This window comes from Musca autumnalis, unplaced genomic scaffold (genome assembly GCF_047663935.1).
Source record: "Musca autumnalis isolate F117 unplaced genomic scaffold, ASM4766393v1 scaffold_2, whole genome shotgun sequence".
Taxonomy (NCBI): domain Eukaryota; kingdom Metazoa; phylum Arthropoda; class Insecta; order Diptera; family Muscidae; genus Musca; species Musca autumnalis.
Window position 1 is genome coordinate 242,672,971 of NW_027411755.1, and position 20,699 is coordinate 242,693,669.

At 32.6% G+C, this 20,699-nt stretch overlaps 1 protein-coding gene across 1 annotated transcript in view; it reads left to right on the forward strand.

Annotated features, from left to right (window-relative positions):
- The window catches only part of GABA-B-R3 (gamma-aminobutyric acid type B receptor subunit 3), an 84,727-nt gene that overhangs the window by 40,394 nt on the left and 23,634 nt on the right, over positions 1-20,699 (forward strand). The window contains exons 5-6 of the mRNA XM_073965489.1: positions 413-714; positions 1,223-1,361. Of these exons, the coding sequence (XP_073821590.1) occupies positions 413-714; positions 1,223-1,361 (441 nt within the window). The remainder of the gene's footprint in view (positions 1-412; positions 715-1,222; positions 1,362-20,699) is intronic.

The window sequence follows — 20,699 nt, forward strand, 5'->3', positions numbered from 1 at the left end:
TCATTAGAACTCATTACGATGGGCCAGCAACGCGGACCGGGGACTGCTAGTATTGCATAAATATTTGTTCACAACAAATGTATACTGCATAATTTCCTGACCTGTAAACTTGAGCTGTTCCAAGTAGACTTATTGTGATTGAAAAAAACGTCGATATTTGATATTAGAGCGACTATTTACATGGTTCGTTTGCTTTCAGTAATAATGAATATCAAATACAGATTGCAGTGTCATTAAAGTATATTCGACCTTAGCCCTTTCAACATGTCTTATTATTATTCATTGCCGTCAACCTCTCAAGAAAATTACATGAAATTTTGTTGATATTGTAAACGTGCTCTTCCTTAAATGCGTTTTAATTAAAAGGAATATTAAAAATATCATATCTTCTCATTTTTACATTTCATTACAGGGTCCCGTTTCGTTTAGTGGCCCCGATCGCATTGGTACCACAGCCTTCTATCAAATACAAAATGGTCAACTGGAACCCATTGCCTTATACTATCCGGCCGAAAATGCTTTAGACTTTCGCTGTCCACACTGCAAACGAGTTAAGTGGCATGGCGGCCAAGTGCCGATAGCTAAACGTGTCTTTAAAGTTCGTGTGGCGACCATAGCGCCAATGGCATTTTATACGATAGCCACACTGTCGTCGGTGGGTATTGCCATGGCATTGGCATTTCTGGCATTTAACCTGCATTTTAGAAAATTAAAGTAAGTATCCAGAATGAAAGATGCTGCAAGCAGGTAGGTGTTGTTCGGGTGAGAAAAGCCATGAAAGATGTATGAGTTGTATGAATGGAGTAAGTGGTGGAAATTAAAAAGGAGGGAGAGTGAAAACTGCAAAAGGCCAAAGTGTTTATGTTGTTAATGCATTTTACAAAAACCTTGTGTTCAAAAACCAGGGAAATGACAAACTATGGGGTCGTGCAATTAGTTTACATTCTTTCTGGGTTTTGTTTGTCAAACATACACCCATACCTATCTATGTGTATGTAAGTGAGTCTGTGTTTGTGACGCTTGAAGTATTACCATCTAAAAAGGGCCACATTTGAGTGGGTTTGTTGGAAGATTTGTTTAATTGGTCTACTCTCCTCTTTGTTGGCTTTTCTTTCACCGCCAACAGCTTGAACTGCATAAATTTTATTGGATTTATTCGTTCACCCCTTTTTACAGTTATCCTTGCTTGTCTCCATCTCTGTTTTGTTGTTGTTTTTTTCAGAGCCATTAAATTGTCAAGTCCTAAATTGAGCAACATAACTGCTGTGGGTTGTATTTTTGTTTATACTGCCGTCATTTTATTGGGTTTGGATTACTCAACTCTGCCATCGCCGGAGGATACGTTTGCTACGGTCTGTACGGTAAGTAGTAGTGGTAGCAAGCAGTACGCTCTTGACATGAATTGTTATTGAAATTCATGATGATGTTGTTGCTGCTGTTGTTGCTGTTGTTCATCTTAAAAACAGATATTTTGTATTCCTGTCTTTTATCATCGTTTATATTGATGATATTTCCACAAATGTTGTTGTGGATGGTCCTGTCGATGTTTTCTGTTTTTGTTTTTTAAATTTGCATTTTATTTTACTTTCTCTCTCTCCCTTAATGGATTTTTAAAAAGTTCGAAAAACGATTCAATTGAATTCTTAAGGTCATTTAAGGAATACGACATGGTCTGTTATTGTTGCAGATACAATTCCCCAAATTGCAAAATCAAACAGACACACCAACCATTAAAAGACATGGAACATGGAAATGATATGCATTTGTGTTGTTATGGAGAAATAACTTTAAAATTCAATAGCTTTTCTTAAAAATGAAATCAACAACAAATCTCATAACAATTAAATATATTATCATTGAGAGTTAAATGAAGTTATAATTTTAAAGGATATGTTTTGTTCTATTTTGCACAAAAGAATGACACAGAAAGTACACGTAGATAGGGATTCTTAGCAATAATTTGAGAGCCACGGGAGTAAAATAACATGTTACAAAGTAATTAAAACAAGCTACATTATGCATTTCCATATGCCCTTAAAATTCTACAAGGTAGAGTCACTTATTTAACTAATTACTACGTAATATTTGGGATGATGTTGAATGTTTGAAGGACTAAGTGTGCGTATGAAATCAAAGTAGTATCTTATAGTCCTCATACATATATTTTAGAATCGTGATCCTTCACTCAAATAGTGCTGTGATTGCTGACAAAGCTGTGCCAAAGCCTATCTGGAGTGTGGGAAATTTCAAGTGGAGGTGATAGTATTAGCAGATATTAGCAGGTTAGCAGATTATAACCCCTAAAGGGTTTTCGGTTCTCAGGCCAAACTTTCTTAAAGCCCCTTATATGTGTATACCCTTAACCAAGAGCAATGGATCCCCACTAGATAGCGCTATACTTCCCAAGATTAATGATAAAGCTCTGAAATTTGATAGAGACCTTTGGCTTACATAAAGAGTCACTAGTTCAAAAAATAGGTTATGTCGGTCGACTTTTTGGTATAGCCTAAAATATGGATATTCCTTGATTTCGAGCATTTTTTACGTTTTGCTCATATTTTCTAAATAATTTCGCAGATTTTTGGTATTTTGCGTTCTTAGGGATTTGGGTCTTCAGACCTTATACCATCACCTCCATTTGAAATTTAGCACATCCCATACCAAATCGGTTCGGAACGTGTTCGTTTGCACCAATGACTCTATATGTAGTCCAAAGGATTCTATCAAATTTCAAAGCTTTATCTTTAATCTTGGGATGTATAGAGATAGCGCTATACTGGAGGCCAATTGCATTTGATTAAGATTATATGTAAGGGGCTCTAAAAATGTTTGTCCTCAGAACCCTATTAACCGAATACTACTTGAAAATTGTTGCAGAGTGTAATAAAACTATCGGTCTGTATCAGAAGTGCAAGAATCTAGTAATTCTTAATATTTTTTCTGGTATCATACAGGACAAAATTTTTATTGTATTACAAATTTGTAGGTATGTTCAAGAAACTACAAATTTGTAATACAATAAATTTTTTTCCTGTATGATACCAGAAATAAAAATAGGTAAAAAAAACTTTTTAAGTTAAACGGTTTTATGTTAAACATACATCGCAATGTTTAAGATAAATGTACTAAAAACCAAAAAATAATAAAATAGATACAGTCGTGGGAATTATAAACATATGCATAGACTAGACTAAAATAAAACAGTGGGGCACGTCAATTGTCTACAAATTATCGACTTAATGTGCGATAGAAGAATCGTTTAATTCGTCGTTAGGCAGTTGGCCCGCAGACGGTGAGGAAATTACTTACTATTTTCTTGCTCATGGAAATTCCAATAGTTATACACTCCATGTAAATAAAAGAGATGTTTCAACTAGTTTATCGTTGGACATTCACACTGCTGGCTGGCGAGGAATCGTTTCACTGCTCGTAGTTTGTCTTTAATCGACAAAGTACTACTCGCTCACCACTATGAAACCCTAAAACTCGCTTATAATCGAGCTTGCTAGCTTGTTTCCACATTCTAGCCCTACTTATCACACGTCCATCGTTGTCGGTTGAACAACTGCCTAATTATAGTGTAACATTACAAAACAAACATTTTAATCAACGAATGTAGAAAATTGACGTGCCCCACGGTTTTATTTTAGTCTAGTCTATGCATATGTTTATAATTCCCACGACTGTATCTATTTTATTATTTTTTGGTTTTTAGTACATTTATCTTAAACATTGCAATGTGCGTTTAACATAAAACCGTTTAACTTAAAAAGTTTTTTTTACCTATTTTTATTTTCTAGTTTTTAGTTTTTATTTCGCATTCTGTTAAATTCATTTAGTGCTTCATTATTGCAAGGTTTCTTGTCCGTTAGTTTATTGCAGTCCAACTGTACCGCTAACGACGTACCGCTAACGACGTATCATTTTTAGCCACCCTAACGCCACACAGTCCTCAACACGATAAAAAATCTTGACTTGGGTGGTGGATTCAGGCTGGATTAATCAGATACCTAAATTACAGATTCAATTTATAAATTTAAATCTTAATTATACGCCATATAGTGGCTGCGCCCATCTTAAATATTGAGGTTGTATAGTGCACTGTATTCTTCTTGTCAAGCCCTTTTATTTGATACCCATATTGGTGGGATTGATAAAAAATTGTTATCAGCCATTTGGTAGCGGCGGCCATCCTAGATTTGAATTTTGCATAGTAAATTGTATTCTACTTGTTGAGACCTTTCATTTGATACCCATGTTGATGGGATTGATAAAACCTAAGTTATCCGCCATTTTGTAGAGGCCGCCATCTTGGATTTCAATTTTTTATAGTGTATTGTATTCTGCTTGTTGAGCCCTTTCATTTGATACCCATATTGATGGGATTGATAAAACCTACGTTATCCGCCATTTTGTAGCGGCGGCCATCTTGAATTTATAATGATAATGAATAAACATAATTGTTTTGTCACCAAAATCCAAAGTGTATACAAAATTTTAGATTAATCGGTTGACAGAAAGAGGGTGAAATTTGAATTACTAAATTTGACCCAAGAATAAATAATAAAACAAACGGGGTGAGCTAAATAAAACCATTTAAAAATATTAAGAATTACTAGATTCTTGCACTTCTGATAAGTTTTTAAAAAATCAAAATTAGATTTTTGTGTTTTTCGAAGTTTGAAGAGACACTTTCCCACCAATCTGGCTGTGTTTTGCTATATAAAGTTCTATTCACCACCTCTCCAAAATTGTTCGCGATAATTCTTAGCTCTCCCATAGCCCCCATACAAAGATTCAGTTATTCCGAAGATTTTTAGTCTAACGTGAACATTAAAATGGGTTACAGTTTCGCATTTTTGGTGGGCTTAAAAACCGTCATTAAAAATGAAAATTATCGAAATTGATGCAGACTCCACTTTGAACAGAACGATTTGGGAAATAATGCAATCATGCTAAAATGTAGCTCCATTGTTCAACCGATTAATATGCTTGACGATTTGGTGTACAGTCCACATTTTGATATAGCCCGTGATAGAACGATGTCACCCTAATTTGGGTATTTTGATAGTTTTTGCCACATTTTCCAATCAAAAATTGATATTTCGTATTCGCTAGTGGTATACAGCTTTCTTGCAGAAAATTGTCGATAGGCTCTCATTTTTAAGCGCAGGTTGGAATTGTTTTTTTGGTTTATCCACATTGCACAATAGAAAGGCATAACATGTAGTAATTGGTCTTTGGTGGAACTACAAACCTTCATTGGATAACATATTCAGCAAAAGTCAACTAAGAATTTGGTATACGACCTTTGCAAACATTCCTTGCTTAACAATTTTTGCAAAGTTCAATTTATGCCCAAGTCCGCTGTGCGCATTCTTGGTCACCTCTTTATATTTCGTAAGTGATCTTTCGAATTATCTACCTGGCGGTACTGGAATATATACATATGTAAATATGTATGTATAAGAACATCATAACCACATAAATATTCATTTTTGTCGTTACTTATGGTTACTAATCAGAAACTGAATACCGAAAAAAATAATCGGCAGAACAACGATTGCATCACTCGAAACCACAAAAAAAACTTTTTCATTTCTTTTAAATATTTTGAATTAAATGAATTTGATTGATGAATTAAAACATTTTTGTAGAATTTTCAAATATGTACACATGTACATTTTAATGTATATAGATGGAATTCTTGGTAAATTTCCGATAAATACGTTTTTCGGGTGTTTATTTGGATATTTAAAAATTTATTTTGAAATGAAAATTTTGTTTTTCTGTCAGATAGAAAAAAGCGGTTTAACATCGCGGACTATACTTTTTATACCCTCAGCCTTTAGGCTAAGGAGGGTATATACACTTTGATACGACGAAATGTGTTTCAGACAATTTGGAGTCGATCTAGCCATGTCCGTCCGTCTGTCTGTCTGTCTGTCCTGCTGGCTGGAGCGCACGATAACTCTCGAACGGATGAACCGATTCGGTTCAAATTATGGCTTTCGTAATATTTTGTCCGAACTTAGTTTAAGTTCGAAGATGGGTTATATCGGTCCACTCCTTCCGGTACCTTCCCCACATAAGTTCGAAAATGTTCGTAAAAATTGTGCTAACGATAACTCTTAAAGTAAGTAACCGATCTGCTCCATACTTTACACATCGTGAACTTTCTACCAGACATAGATGAGGTTCCAATATGGTCTCAATAGGTCCACTCCTTCGGGTACCTCCCACACAAAATTTTGGAAAAGTTCAGTTTAGTGCCATCTCTGGAATCGCTTTGATTTTTGTTTCAGCAACTTGTATTCACTGCCCTCCATACGACGGTACTAGTTTCATCAGGGGCAAGTCCATACTTCCTGAGAAAATAGCATGAAAGTTGCAAAAAACCCCTATGACACCCTGTGAGGTGGTTGGAGCGCAGATAACTCTCGAACGGATCTGCCGATTCGGTCTAAAATATGGCCTTAGTGATATTTTGTCAAAACGTAGTTTGAGTTTGAAGATAAGCCATATCGGTCCACTCCTTCAGGTACCTCCCCCACAAAGGTTCAAAAATGTTCGGAAAAATTGTTCGTACGGTAACTCTTGAAGGGAGTGGCCGAATTGGTCTATACTTTACACATCCTAATATATCTACCAGATATAATTCAGGTTCAAATATGGACTATATTTGTCCACCCCTTCCGGTACCACCCACACAAAATTGCGGATAAGTTCACTTTAAGACCTGATGTCGAATCACTTTGATTTTTGTTGAAGCAAATTGCATTCGCTGCCTCAATTACGATGGTAAAAGTTTTTTAGGGGCAAGTCCATACTTCTTGAGCAAACATACCGAAGGGTGTAAAAACCCCCTATGGCACCATACGTAGTGGCTGGAAATCCACAATCCATAATGGTCAATGTAGATCCGTTCCTTTTAGTATCTCCTCCGCAAAACTTTTGATCTTTAATCCTAATCAACATTTTTGTCGGTTCAAATGCCCAAAATTGTTAAAACCCCCTAAATACATATGTACGTATTTTGGGAAAAATTGTTTCAATATACACAGGCTGAGGGTATATCTCTGTCGGCAAAGCCGACAGATACTTTTTTACTTGTTATATGTAAAATCGAGCGTTGGAGTTGTATGTAGGAAGAATATCAATGCAGACCGCAGCAAATATAGTTTCGTCGAAGAGGACCAAACTCTCAAGATTATCAGCTGAAATCAAAAGTTAAGCCATCAGATATATGAACAATTAAGAATACAGGTCCAGCATTTATGTTTTTCCGCAAGAAGGACTTCAACAAACCGTTCTAAAAGTCCTCATATGTCAAAAATTACGCTGTAACTATATATGAGAGATTTTCCAAAAATATCGACCAACATTGGTAAAATATTAACTAGTCACATTTCCCGAAAAATGTAATTTTATTCATAGTCAGTTACATTTTTTTAAAATACTGCGTTTTCGCGTCCAATTGGATGATTTTAGTTTCTGCAGTTTTTACCCACATATTGGGTATTTACCATTTGGGTATTTAACCATTTCCCATCTCTATTAATGTATTGAAACTTAAAATGTCACATTCAGTTTGTGCACAAATCAATAGTAAAAGCCCCAAAGCAATATGTAAAAAGACCAAAATTCTTCAAAATATTTGTAGCTTTTTTTTTTGCAGATTTTCGCGATTTTTTTTAGGTTTTATCCTTTTCTGCAATGAGACCATTCCGAATCTCCGTTCTTGAGTTATAAGCGTAGTAATTAACATCATCCTTTTTTATATATATAGATGAGAAAATATGTCAAAAAATCATAACCCTAGTCTATATGGGCAATATTTTTGAAAATTTAACATAGTTGAAGCCAAGGTTTACCCTTTAATAACTCGCGAAATGTGGTTGTATATTATACAAATTAAATACTTTCGGATAATATGAAATTATTTTAGACTTGGCAAAAAATATTGGTCTTAAAAGTTAATTTGTGTGGAAGCTGTGGCTCCATTTTTGTTAAATAATGGGTAAAAATGGGTTGAAGCCAACGTGTGTTTTTATACCCTCCACCATAGGATGGGGGTATATTAAGTTTGTCACTACGTTTGTAACTACTCGAAATAATCATTGTAGACCCCACAAAGTATATATATTCTTGATCAGCGTGCAATTCTACATCGATATAGCCCTGTCCGTCCGTCTGTCCGTCTGTGGAAATCACTCTAGCGTCCGAACGGATTGACGTAGGTTGATGAAACTTTGGGAAAATATATTATATGTACGAAGGACTTTTGGTATTGAAAGCGGGCTCTGTGGGTCCACGCTTTCGTATAGCCCCCATACAAAATGACGCGTGACGCGTCGTCGTTTTAAGGAATTTTTATGATATTTGTCCCATTTTACCACGGAATTGGTTGTAGTTGGTTCTTTGTGTCTTCAGAGGCCAGAAAACATTCCTACCAAAGTTGGGTTATATAGGTCCACGTTTTGGTATAGCCCCCACATAAGGCCCCTTATAAAGTACGCGTCATTTTAATATATTTTGAATGTATCCGACCCATTTGACCAAAGAATCGGTTGTAACTTTGTATTTGTGTTTCCAGAGGCTAAGAAACATTTCTACCATAAAAAGGTTATATAGGGCCACGTGTTGATATAGCCCCCTTAATACGATATCTCCCGATTTTCGATATTTTGAAGGTTTTAGCCTCAGTATCACAACGAGATGGCTGAAATTTGGTATTTAGTCTTCTTTAGGCTTATAAAACTTTCCCCCAGAAATTTGTAGGTATAGGTCCACTCCATCACATAGCCCCGATAGAACGGTACCTTCGGAATTTCGGTTTTTTGAAGGTTGTGGTCACATTAATCCACCGAAATGGCTGGAATTTTTGGTGGAGGGTATAAAAAGTTCGGCCCGGCCGAACTTAACGCTTTTCTTACTTGTTTTTGTTTTCTCTCGATTTGTGATTAAACGATTTTCCTGTCAAAGTAAAAGTAGAAGACAACTAAATAAGGATATTCTTACTAATGTATTTCTTTTACAAATTTGATCGGCTTCTACCATTAAATGATGGTAACATTTTGAAGCCAGATTTACACACAGAGAAGAGATATTGTTGGAATAATCATATTCTAAGAACAAAATAGTGTGTTTTAAAAATTTGAAAATATATATTGTTGTTTCAACCATATATTTTTTTATTAGGAAACATGATGACACAAAATATATTGTTGGGCCAATAATACATATTTTAAGAATTTTAAAATTCACTATTTTGTTCTTAGAATATGATTGTTCCAACCATATTTTTTCTCTGCGTGTACAGTGTTTTTTGAAATGTTCTTCTAATTTCATTCCGCAAACAGGTTTTTCAAAAAATTATATACAGGATTGTAGAACTCGCGACTCTGAGTTATTTGATATATGTGTCGTGAATGTAGCCTACACAGCTTCACAGAAATCTGCATCCAAATACGAAAATTTTGTGCTAACATTTTTCTAAAAATCATATTTTTCGGGCCTAATTTTTACAATTGTTAGTCGATTTAAACGTACTTGATTGCAAATTTTAGATTTTTACGTTGCGTATCTAATAAATCTTTATTCGATCCATCAATTCCATCTATTAAAACGCGAGAAACGAGAAATTCCAAGGTAGGAAAATCACCTAATATTGTTTTCGAAAATATGGCACATTTTATCGCGTATTCTGGGGGCCGTTTCCACTACAATGAAAAAACTAGTGCAGCATCTTCGGTTTTGCGGAAACAGAGATTTAAAAAATTCACTGATAAGGAAGCTACATTAATTTTGTCCCAAACAATAGTGTGTGATGCTACATCCACGGTTCCCGATTGATCGCCTTCAAATAGATATATATCGATGTAGACTTTCGTGGTGACACTGAAACCGGATGCGGAACAAAATCCGTATATTTTATTGGGAGATTTAAGTAAAATGAAGGAAGTATTCCTACACATTTTTCCAATATTTTCTACTACATAATGCATGTGAAACAAGTAAAAAAAGTGTCAGTCGGCTCTGCCGACAGATATATACCCTCAGCCAATGTGAAGTGAAACTTTCACCTACGGATGGGTCGATTGGATTTAAGGTCTCTTCAGAATTTTGTTGCCCTTTTTGGACATTTGAACTTGCCGACAAAAATGTGGATTAGGAATTAACTGCACTAAGACACAAATGTTGAACTTTTGTGTGGGAGGTATCCTTAGGGGGGACATGGGAGGATATGTGCTATTTTAGAAGTTAAACTAAATTTTGACAAAATTTTGGACCAAATTGGTTGCCCCATTGGCATTTTTTAAATATTGGGGAGAAGTACCGGAAGATGTGGTCCGGTATTGGTCCATAACTTCCAACTGGTGACATAGGGGTTTCTCCACCTTTCCGGCTGTTTCCCAAGAAATATGGACTTGCCCCTGAAAAAACGTTTACCGTCGTAATGGAGGTAGCGAATGCAAATCGCTTCAACCAAAATCAAAGTGATTAGAGAGAAGGTCTTAAAGTGAACTTATCCGAAATTTTGTGTGAGAGGTACCAGAAGGAGTAGAGAAATATAGTCCATATTCGAACCTGATCTATATCTGGTATATATATTCGGAGGTGCAAGTATGGATTACATCGGTCACTCCCTGCAAGAGTTATCGTACGCAAAATGTTTCCGAATATTTTCGAACTTTTGTGGGGGAGGTATTCCTACAGATTTTTCCAATATTTTCTACTACATAATGCATGTAAAAATAAACAAAAAATTGTTGTTTTTACCAAAATATGTGCTGATTTTGGCTGTAATATCGAAACTATAATATCAATCTGAATGATTTTAGTCTCATTTGATTAGCCGTGAAGTTTTGATTTACCACAAATGTTTATGTAATTTTACGACCGGTAGATGGTCCTTTATTTTGAAAAAACTTGACTTATATTCAATAATTTATCAATTGTATGTACATTCCGCGAATTCTGTGTAAATGTAATAGTGTACATGTAAAATGTCATGTATTATGGAATCTACTCGCCGAAGTCACTTCAAGAGAACTTTTTACTGTCAATTGTGCTCACAAAAATAATAAGCGTTTTTATAATATTTTTTCTTAAAAGATGAAATAGAACCGACGTAACTTTTGTCCGCAACAACCAAACATTGGCTCACGACAGATTCGTGCTAGGGATTTTTTCTTAACCTACTTAAAATTTAACTTTTTTTGAAATGGAATATGAAATAATTGACAATATTCGTGTTATACCCTCGTTAGCATAAATGCTGAGGGTATAAAAATAAAATTTGGAAACGATCTAGAAATGTCAGTCCGTATGTCTGTCTGGCTGGGTGGTCCGATTAGGTCCGAAATTTGGCCTTCGTAATATTCTGTCAAAACTTAGTTTAAGTTCGAATATAAGCCATATCGGTCCATTTTTCAGGTACTAAAATTTCAAAAATGTAACTCTTGAAGGGAGTAACCGATTTAGTCCATACTTTGTACATCGTGAAATTTCTACAAGACATAAAAGAGGTTCCAATATGAATACAATCGGTCCACTCCTTCTGGTACTTCCCACACAAAATTTCGGAAAACTTCAGTTTAGGGCCAGCTCTTGAATCGCTTTGTTTTTTGTTGTAACAACTTGTATTCACTGCCCCCCTTACGACGGTACAATTTTCATCAGGGGCAAATCCATACTTCCTGAGAAAATAACCTGAAAGCTGAAAACAACCCCTATGACACCGTGTGCAGTGGTTGGAGCGCAAGTTAACTATCGAATGGATCTTCCGATTTGGTCTGAAATTTGATCTTCGTAATATTTTGTCCAAACTTAGTTTAAGTTCGAACATAAGCCATACCGGTTCTCTTCAAAAGGTACGTCCCCAACAAAAGGTCAAAAATGTTCGGAAAAACTGTGGACCCGATAACTCTTGAAGGAAGTTTTGGTACATACTTTACACATCCTAATATATCTACCAGATATAGATCAGGTTCGAATATGTACTATATTTGTCCTCTCCTCCGGGTACCACCCACACAAAATTTCGAAAAAGTTCACTTTAATACCTGCTCTCGAATCACTTTGGTTTTTGTTGAAACAACTTAAACTCGCTGTCTCAAGTACGACGGTAAACGTTTTTTCAGGGTCAAGTCCATACTTCCTAAGAAAACAGCCCGAAAAGTGTAAAAACCCCTATGACACCATATGTAGTGGCTGGAGAGCACGACAACACTCGAACTAATCAACCGATTTGGTCCAAAATTTATCCTTCGTCATGTTTTGTACAAATTTAGTTTCAGTCCGAAGATGGGCAATACCGATCCAAAATTTCCGTTAATTCCCCCCAATATTTAAAAATGTCACTAAAATGGTATGCACGAATCCCTTGAACGTGGCAACCAATTTGGTCCAAACTTTGGATCTGATAATATTTTGTCAACATTTAGTTTAAATTCTAAAATGGCCCATATCGGTCCTCTCCTTAGGGTACCTCCCCCACAAAAGTTCAACATTTGTGTTTAAGTGCAGTTTAGGGTATATTCGAAGATCTTTTCGTTGTGATCCTGATTAAAGAGATATTATGTTTTCCGTGGACAAGTCGATGCTTCCGGTCATACTGGTCCAAAAGATATATATGTTGACCCACTAAAATGACTAGTGGGCGAGATATATATAGAAAAGATATGACTCCCAAAATAAGATCCACTTCCATAATGGACCAAAACGGTCCATTTCTTTACTTACCTCCTCCGCTTTTGAACTTTAATGCTAATCCACATGTGTTGTCGGCAAGTTCAAATGTCGAAAAAGAGCCACATAGGCTGAGGGTATATCTCTGTCGGCAAAGCCGAATGATACTTTTTTTTTGTTCAACTGACTGATACTTTTTTTTGTTCAATGTAAGTTTCAGCAGAAATTCTACTACATATTTATGTTCTGTAGTTGAGTATTATATTCGAATTAATGCCCTTTTAAAGAATATGTTAGGAAAAAACCAACAGATTAGCCTTTATGGGCTAAGTTAAAAATTTGTGCACATTTTATTAATTTCAGTGGTATAGAAATTCAACTTCGGAGTCGGAGTTGTGAAAAAAACTGGTCTGGAGTCGGAGTCGAGCCAAAAATACCTCGACTCCGAAACGCTTAAAATATATCTATCCGTTCAAAAGTCACAGAGTTTTGACGAGCAAAAAATGATTCTGAACCACTTTGCGACGTAGACATTCTTTACTCTAATTTTAGTTGGTGCCAGCAGGATTTTTAGAGCTTTTGAGCCATTATATTATTTGCTAATGATTTTTGCATTCGACCTATATGTAGATATGAGAAACATGCATCCACTGAACTTCTACGGCACACTCTTTACATTTAATGTCCTTTCAAAATCTTTGTGTTTATTTCAGCTTTAGTCCATATTTTGTTGTATTCAAGCATTTGAATAACAACAAAATGTTTTACAGTGGATATGAAATTGATTAGTTGCGGGCGGAGGGTAGGGAATACTATAGTTTCAGTTGTCACCAAACAACTTCATCAGTTCCCTTTTCCGCCGACTCTGTATCGATAAACAGGTCAATAAGCCCATCCAGCAAATTAAACAAAATGAGAAATTTGCTATATGGCCCTAAAACTGATTACCCTACAATTTGAGTCGAACTAAAGAATTTTATATCCACCACTGTTTTTATGTCGTCTTTGCTTTGCAAAGAATACGAACATAGGAGTGTTGCTTCAATAAGCGGGGGTAAAACAACGAGAAAGTTGTTGTTTTTGCATTACGCATTGATCAACAAGGCCGTGCTGATGCCTATTATTGTTGTTGGCGTTTTTTATTGTTGGACTGCAGAATTTTACATCTTTGTGTTTCAAAATTATGAACTACAGTTATCTGTTTTGTTCCTCATAATTGGAAGTTCTCATTGGTTTTCTCTTTCATTAAAAAAACATAAACAAAGCTACATACAAAACAACGCTCCCACTATACATAAATCTCTGAAGAAGATTCACATTATGTTCATTGGAGCTTCCACTTCCATACACTTTCATGAGCATATTATTACGCAATCAATTTCCCATTCCGGTCCATTGAAGCATATATGTTATTGTGTCTTTGAATAATAAGAAAATATCATTAAGTTCTGGCACAGGACTTAAGGAACAACTGAATGAATTAATTACACTTAAGTGCCCAACCTTTATTTGCCAAGAAAGAAAAACCTGTTGGTCGAAAGAGATCCAAAGGCACTGAGAAGTTGTGGTTTAGGGTCATAAAGAAAATAAACAATACACACACACAACGCATGTATGCATACAAAACATTTTTGCTTTTCGACAATACAAAGGAAGCAGTCCCAAAATGTGTTTTTTATTGTTTGACCAAACAACAAAGGAAGCGGAGGAAACAAGAAAATAAATTTCCAAACAACAAAACACCAATGGAGACGTAGAAGGAGGAGATTGGAAATTGTGGCACTGCAATGAAAATGAAATAAAAATCACATCATCAATTTTCGCTTAAGGTTTCACCTTTGCCAACCAAACCAACAAACACAATGCAACCCTCGCACACACACACACACATCTTCAACACTTATGTTTATGAAACTGTAAACAACAATCATGAGTTGAATCTATGTTAAGAAAGAAAACATGGAACTTGAAAAATCCTCACGCACAGGCACTTAGAAATTCATTCCGTGTTTTTCACACAGCACGCCAACACATTCAGTGTTGTTAGCATTCCATGGATGGGATGAATGTGGGTTATATGCAATATCCGCTAGGTTACATGGGACAATGGAAATCACACACAAAAATCACAAACAGAAGTACGGATGTTGGAGGATAGAGAATGGTACCAGAAAAATCAAAACATAAACTTCTGGAATGAAAAAAAATATGTCTCACATGGGAAACATCGAAAATCATTCTGAGAACACGTAATCCATCTGTATGGCGATCAAACCAAATGCATTTGATTCTAATAACTGGTTTATTGGGCCATGGGGATGGGAAGAGAGATGAAGAAAATTAAAAAGCATATATAAAAAGTTGTGGAATTAAAGGTCAGTATTACCAAAAAATATAAGCTGCATAAGGGGAATTTTATGGAAACGCGAGTGGAAAACGACACAAGGTGACATTGACGGGTACACCGACTCTTGAGGCAGAAACGCGTAATTAATCCAATATTAATAGCCAAAATATGTCTTATATATCATTGTAAAATTAAGGAACTGGATTTTTTCAAAGAACACTTTTTCCAAACCATGAATTAAATAAACATCTTTTTAAATCATAATTTAAATTCTTAACGAAAATTCCTTGTCAAAACATTTCTTGTAAAAATTTTTCTAGAGAGTATTTATTTCCACACGCATATATTATTTCCAAAACGACAGGTTTTAACATTTTTTAAGGCAACATTTTAATTTTTTTTCGTTAAAAAAATCAAATGTTCAAGTTTCGAATTAAAAATATTTATTTAAACGTAATTTTCTTAAAAATATTTTTTTCTATAAGAGGATATAAGGAATCCAAAAGAATATTCTTAAAATAATGTGTTTTGTAAACGTCGATTTTTTAAAAAAATTTTTTCTAAAAGAGGATATTTTTAAAAACATTTTTTTAAATGGATTCTTAACACATATTTTTGCTAACGTGGTTTTTAAAATATATTTTTTCTAAAAAATATATTCTTTTAAAATGTGGTTTTATAAAAAAAATCAAAAAGTATAACACATATCTTTTTCTCAAGGAGGGATTTTTTTTTTAAAACATAGATTTTTTAAAAATATTTTTTCTAACGTAATTAAAATATAATATAAAAAAATATGTTTTTTTCAAAAAGTATAACACATATTCTTTCTCAACGTGGGTTTTTAAAAAAACGTCGATTTTTTAAAAATATTTTTTCTAACGTAATTAAAATATAATTTTTATAAATTTGGATTTATAAAAAAATATGTTTTCTAAACGTAGATTTTTAAAAACATATTTGTTTCCATGCGTGGATTTTTAGGAAACCATTTTTTAAAAGGTAGATTTTTTAAAAAATATTTTACCTCAAAGATTAAATATAAACGCGCATTTCTAAAAAAATAATTTTTCTAAATGTGGATTTCTAAAAAAATATTTTTTCAAATAGTGTAACACACATTTTTTAACGTTGGGTTTTTTTTTTAAAAAATTACTTGTTCAGAAAGATTTTGAAAAAAAAAATATTTTCTTCTAGACCTGAATTTTTTAAAAAATAATATTTTCCAAATGTGGATTTTTTAAAATATTTTTTTAAACTCGGATTTTTTTAATTTCTTTTTCCAAACGTGGATTTTTAAATAAAAAAATTTCCGACAACGTGAATTTTTTTAACATATAATTCTTTCTAAAGGAGAATTTTTTAAAAAAATATTTTTTTCAAAGGTGGAGTTTTAAAAAAATAATTTTTTCAAAAGTGGATTTTTTTTAAATAATTTTTTCCGTATGTGGATTTTAAAAAAAAATAATTTTTTCCAAACGTAAATTTTTTAACATATACTTCTTTCCAAAGGAGAATTTTTTAAAAAATATTTTCTTTGGATTTTTTAAAAAATATTTTCTTTCAAACCTGAACTTTTTAACAAATAATTTTTTCCAAGTGTGAATTTCTTAAACAATATATATTTCAAACGTGAATTAAAAAAAAAATGTTTTCTTCCAATGTGTATTTTTTAAAAAATAAATTTTTTCGAACGTAAATTTTTTACAAAATAGTTCTTTCCAAAGGAGAACTTTTTACAAAATATTTTTTCCAAAGGTGGAGTTTTAAAAAAATAATTTTTTCAAACGTGGATTTTTGTGTAAATAACTTTTTCCGAATGTGGATTTAAAAAAAAAATAATTTTTTCCAAACGTGGATTTTTTAAAAAATATTTTTTGCAAACGTCGATTTCTTAAAGAATATTTTTTCATTGACGTGGATTTTTTAATGAATATTTTTTCATTGACCTGAATTTTTTAAAGAATATTTTTTCATTGGCGTGGATTTTTTAAAGAATACTTATACCCTCAGCCTTTAGGCTAAAGAGGGAATTTACACTTTGATACGCCCAAAAATGTGCCTCATCGAAATAATGGTTTTACACCCCAAGTATGTTTGTACGATATCCGCTTCAGACAATTTTGAGTCGATCTAGCAATGTCCGTCCGTCTGTCTGTCCGTCTGTCTGGCTGGCTGGTGCGCACGATAACTCTCGAACGGATCAATCGATTCGGTTCAAATTTTGGGTATCGAAATATTTTGTCCAGATTAGATTTAAGTTCGGAGATGGGCCATATAGGTCCACTCCTTCAGGTACCTCCCCCACAAAAGTTCAAAAATTTTCGGAAAAATTGTCCGCACGATAACTCTTGAAGGGAGTAACCGATTTGGTCCATACTTTGTATATCGTAAAAATTCTACAAGAGGATGATGAGGTTCCAATATGGCCTTAATCGGCCCACTCCTTCGAGTACCTCCCACACAAAATTTCGGAAAAGTCCAGTTTAGGGCCATCTCTCGAATCACTGTGATTTTTGTTTTAGCAACTTGATTCACTGCCCTCCATACGACGGTACAAGTTTCATTAGGGGCAAGTCCATACTTCCTGAGAAAATAGCCTGAAAGTTGTAAAAAACCCCTATGACACCGTGTGAGGTGGTTGGAGCGCAAAATAACTCTAGAAAGGATCTGCCGATTCGGTCCAAAATTTGGCCTTAGTAATATTTTGTCCAAACATAGTCTAAGTTTGAAGATAAGCCATATCGGTCCCCTCCTTCATGTACCTCCCCCACAAAAGTTCAAAAATGTTCGGAAAATTTGTTTATACGGTAACTCTTAAAGGGAGTGGTCGAATTGGTCCACACTTTACACATCCTAATATATCTACTAGATATAGATAAGGTTCAAATATGGATTATATGTATTTGTCCAATCCATCCGGTACCTCCCACACAAAATTTCGGACCTGCTATCGAATCACTTTGATTTTTGTAGAAGAAACTTACATTCGCTGCCTCAATTACGATGGTAAACGTTTTTTCTGGGGCAAGTCCATACTTCTTGAGCAAACAGCTCGAAGGGTGTAAAAACCCCCTATGGCACCATATGTAGTGGCTGAATATCCACTTCCATAATGGTCAATGTCGATCCATTCCTTTTAGTATCTCCTCCGCAAAACTTTTTATCTTTAATCCTAATCAACATTTTTGTCTGTTCAAACGCCCAAAATTTTTAAAACCCCCTAAATACATAAGTTTTTGGGAAAACATTGTTTCAATATACACAGGCTGAGGGTATATCTCTGTCGGCAAAGCGACTGATACTTTTTTACTTGTTTTTCATTGGCGTGGATTTTTTGAAGAATATTTTTTCATTGACGTGGATTTTTTAAAGAATATTTTTTCATTGACGTGGATTTTTTAAAGAATATTTTTTCATTGACGTGGATTTTTTAAAGAATATTTTTTCATTGACGTGGATTTTTTAAAGAATATTTTTTCATTGACATGGATTTTTTAAAGAATATTTTCTTTGGATTTTTTTTAAAAATATTTTCTTCCAAACCTGAAATTATTAACAAATATTTTTTTCCAAATGTGAATTTTCTTAAACAATATACAAACAAACGTGAATTTAAAAAAACAAACTCCTTCCAAATGTAGATTTTTTGAAAAATATTTTTTTTTAAATATTTTTACTTAAAGTGGATTTTTTTAAAACAATTTTTCTGAACATAGATTCTTTCAAAAATAATTTTACTGAACATGAGTTAAAAAAAAAATTAGCGTTTATAAAAATTTCTTCTTAAGTTTTTTGTTCGGCTCTAGGTCATTTCAATAAAACAAATGGTGATTTTGTTTTATATCTTTATTTATTTTCCGATATTTCGATCGTCTCCGACGATCATCATCAGGGATTTTTTTTTTTTTTTTTTTTGTTTTTAAGTATTACGTGGATTGCAACTTTATGTTCTGTCCTTCATGACAGGTGATTAAAATCATGAAGGACAGAACATAAAGTTGCAATCCACGTAATACTTAAAAACAAAAAAATCCCTGATGATGATCGTCGGAGACGATCGAAATATCGGAAAATAAATAAAGATATAAAACAAAATCACCATTTGTTTTATTGAAATGACCTAGAGCCGAACAAACAACTTAAGAAGAAATTTAAAGATCAAAGGTCAACTCAAAATCATAAAACAGTTTATAAATATAAATAAATAAAAATAATTTTTTCTAAACGTGAATTTTTTAAAAAATAAAATTATAAACGTGGATTTTTTAACAAAAATAAATTTTTAAAAAATAAAATTATAAACATGGATATTTACAAAAAAAATAAATTTTTAAAAAATAAAATTATACACGTGGATTTAAAAAAAATAAAATTACAAACGTGGATTTAAAAAAAAAATACATTTTTAAAAAATAAAATTATAAACGTGGATTTAAAAAAAAATAATTTTTTAAAAAATAAAATTACAAACGTGGATTTAAAAAAAAATAAATTTTTAAAAAATAAAATTATAAACGTGGCTTTTTTTAAAAAAGAATTATAAACGTGAATTTTTAAAAACGAAAATTATACACGTAAATTTTTTACAAAATAAAATAAAAAACGTGGATTTTTTAAAAAATAAAATTATAAACGAGGATTTCTTAAAAAAATAAATTTTTAAAAAATAAAATTATAAACGTGAATTTTTAAAAAAAAAAATAAATTTTTAATTTTTAATAAAATTACAAACGTGAATTTTTAAAAAAGAAAATTATAAACGTGGAATTTTTTAAAAATAAAATTATAAACGTGAATTTTTAAAAATAAAATTATAAACGTGAATTAAAAAAAATAAATTTTTAATTTTTATTTTTAATAAAATTACAAACGTGAATTTTTAAAAAAGAAAATTATAAACGTGGAATTTTTTAAAAATAAAATTATAAACGTGAATTTTTTAGAAAAGAAATTATATACGTGGATTTTTTACAAAATAAAATCAAAAACGTGGATTTTTTAAAAATAATATTATAAACGTGATTTCTATAAAAAAAATTATAAACGTGGATTTTTTACAAAATAAAATAAAAAACGTGGATTTGAAAAATCTTTGAATTGCTTTTATTTTCAATCAAACGAACATTTCCTATAACTTCAGGAGTTTGGTAGTAATTCGAACGAATTTGAATTCGAATCGTCTTAGAGAAACAGGCCATAAAATTATAAACGTGAATTTTTTAAAAAAGTAAATTATAAACGTTGATTTTTTACGAAATAAAATCAAAAACATGGATATTTAAAAAAAATAAAATCAAAAACTTGGATTTTTTAAAAAATAAAATCAAAAACGTGGGTTTCTTTAAAAAATAAAAATAAAATGTTCTTTTAATAAAATTATGAACGTGGATTTTTTTAAATAATAATTTAAACGTAGTCTTTTAAAAAATACTTTGATTGAAAAAATAAAGTTTTAAACGTAGTTTTAAAAAAAATTTAAACGTAAATTGTATTCTAAAAATAAACTTTTAAACGTTGGTTTAAAAAATACTTTTTTTAGGTAGATTTTTAAAATGTACCTTTTTTAAGGTAGATTTTAAAAATATTTTTTTAAACGTAGATTTAAAAAAATTTAATGGAGGATTTAAAAGAAAAAATATATTTTTTAAATGTGGAC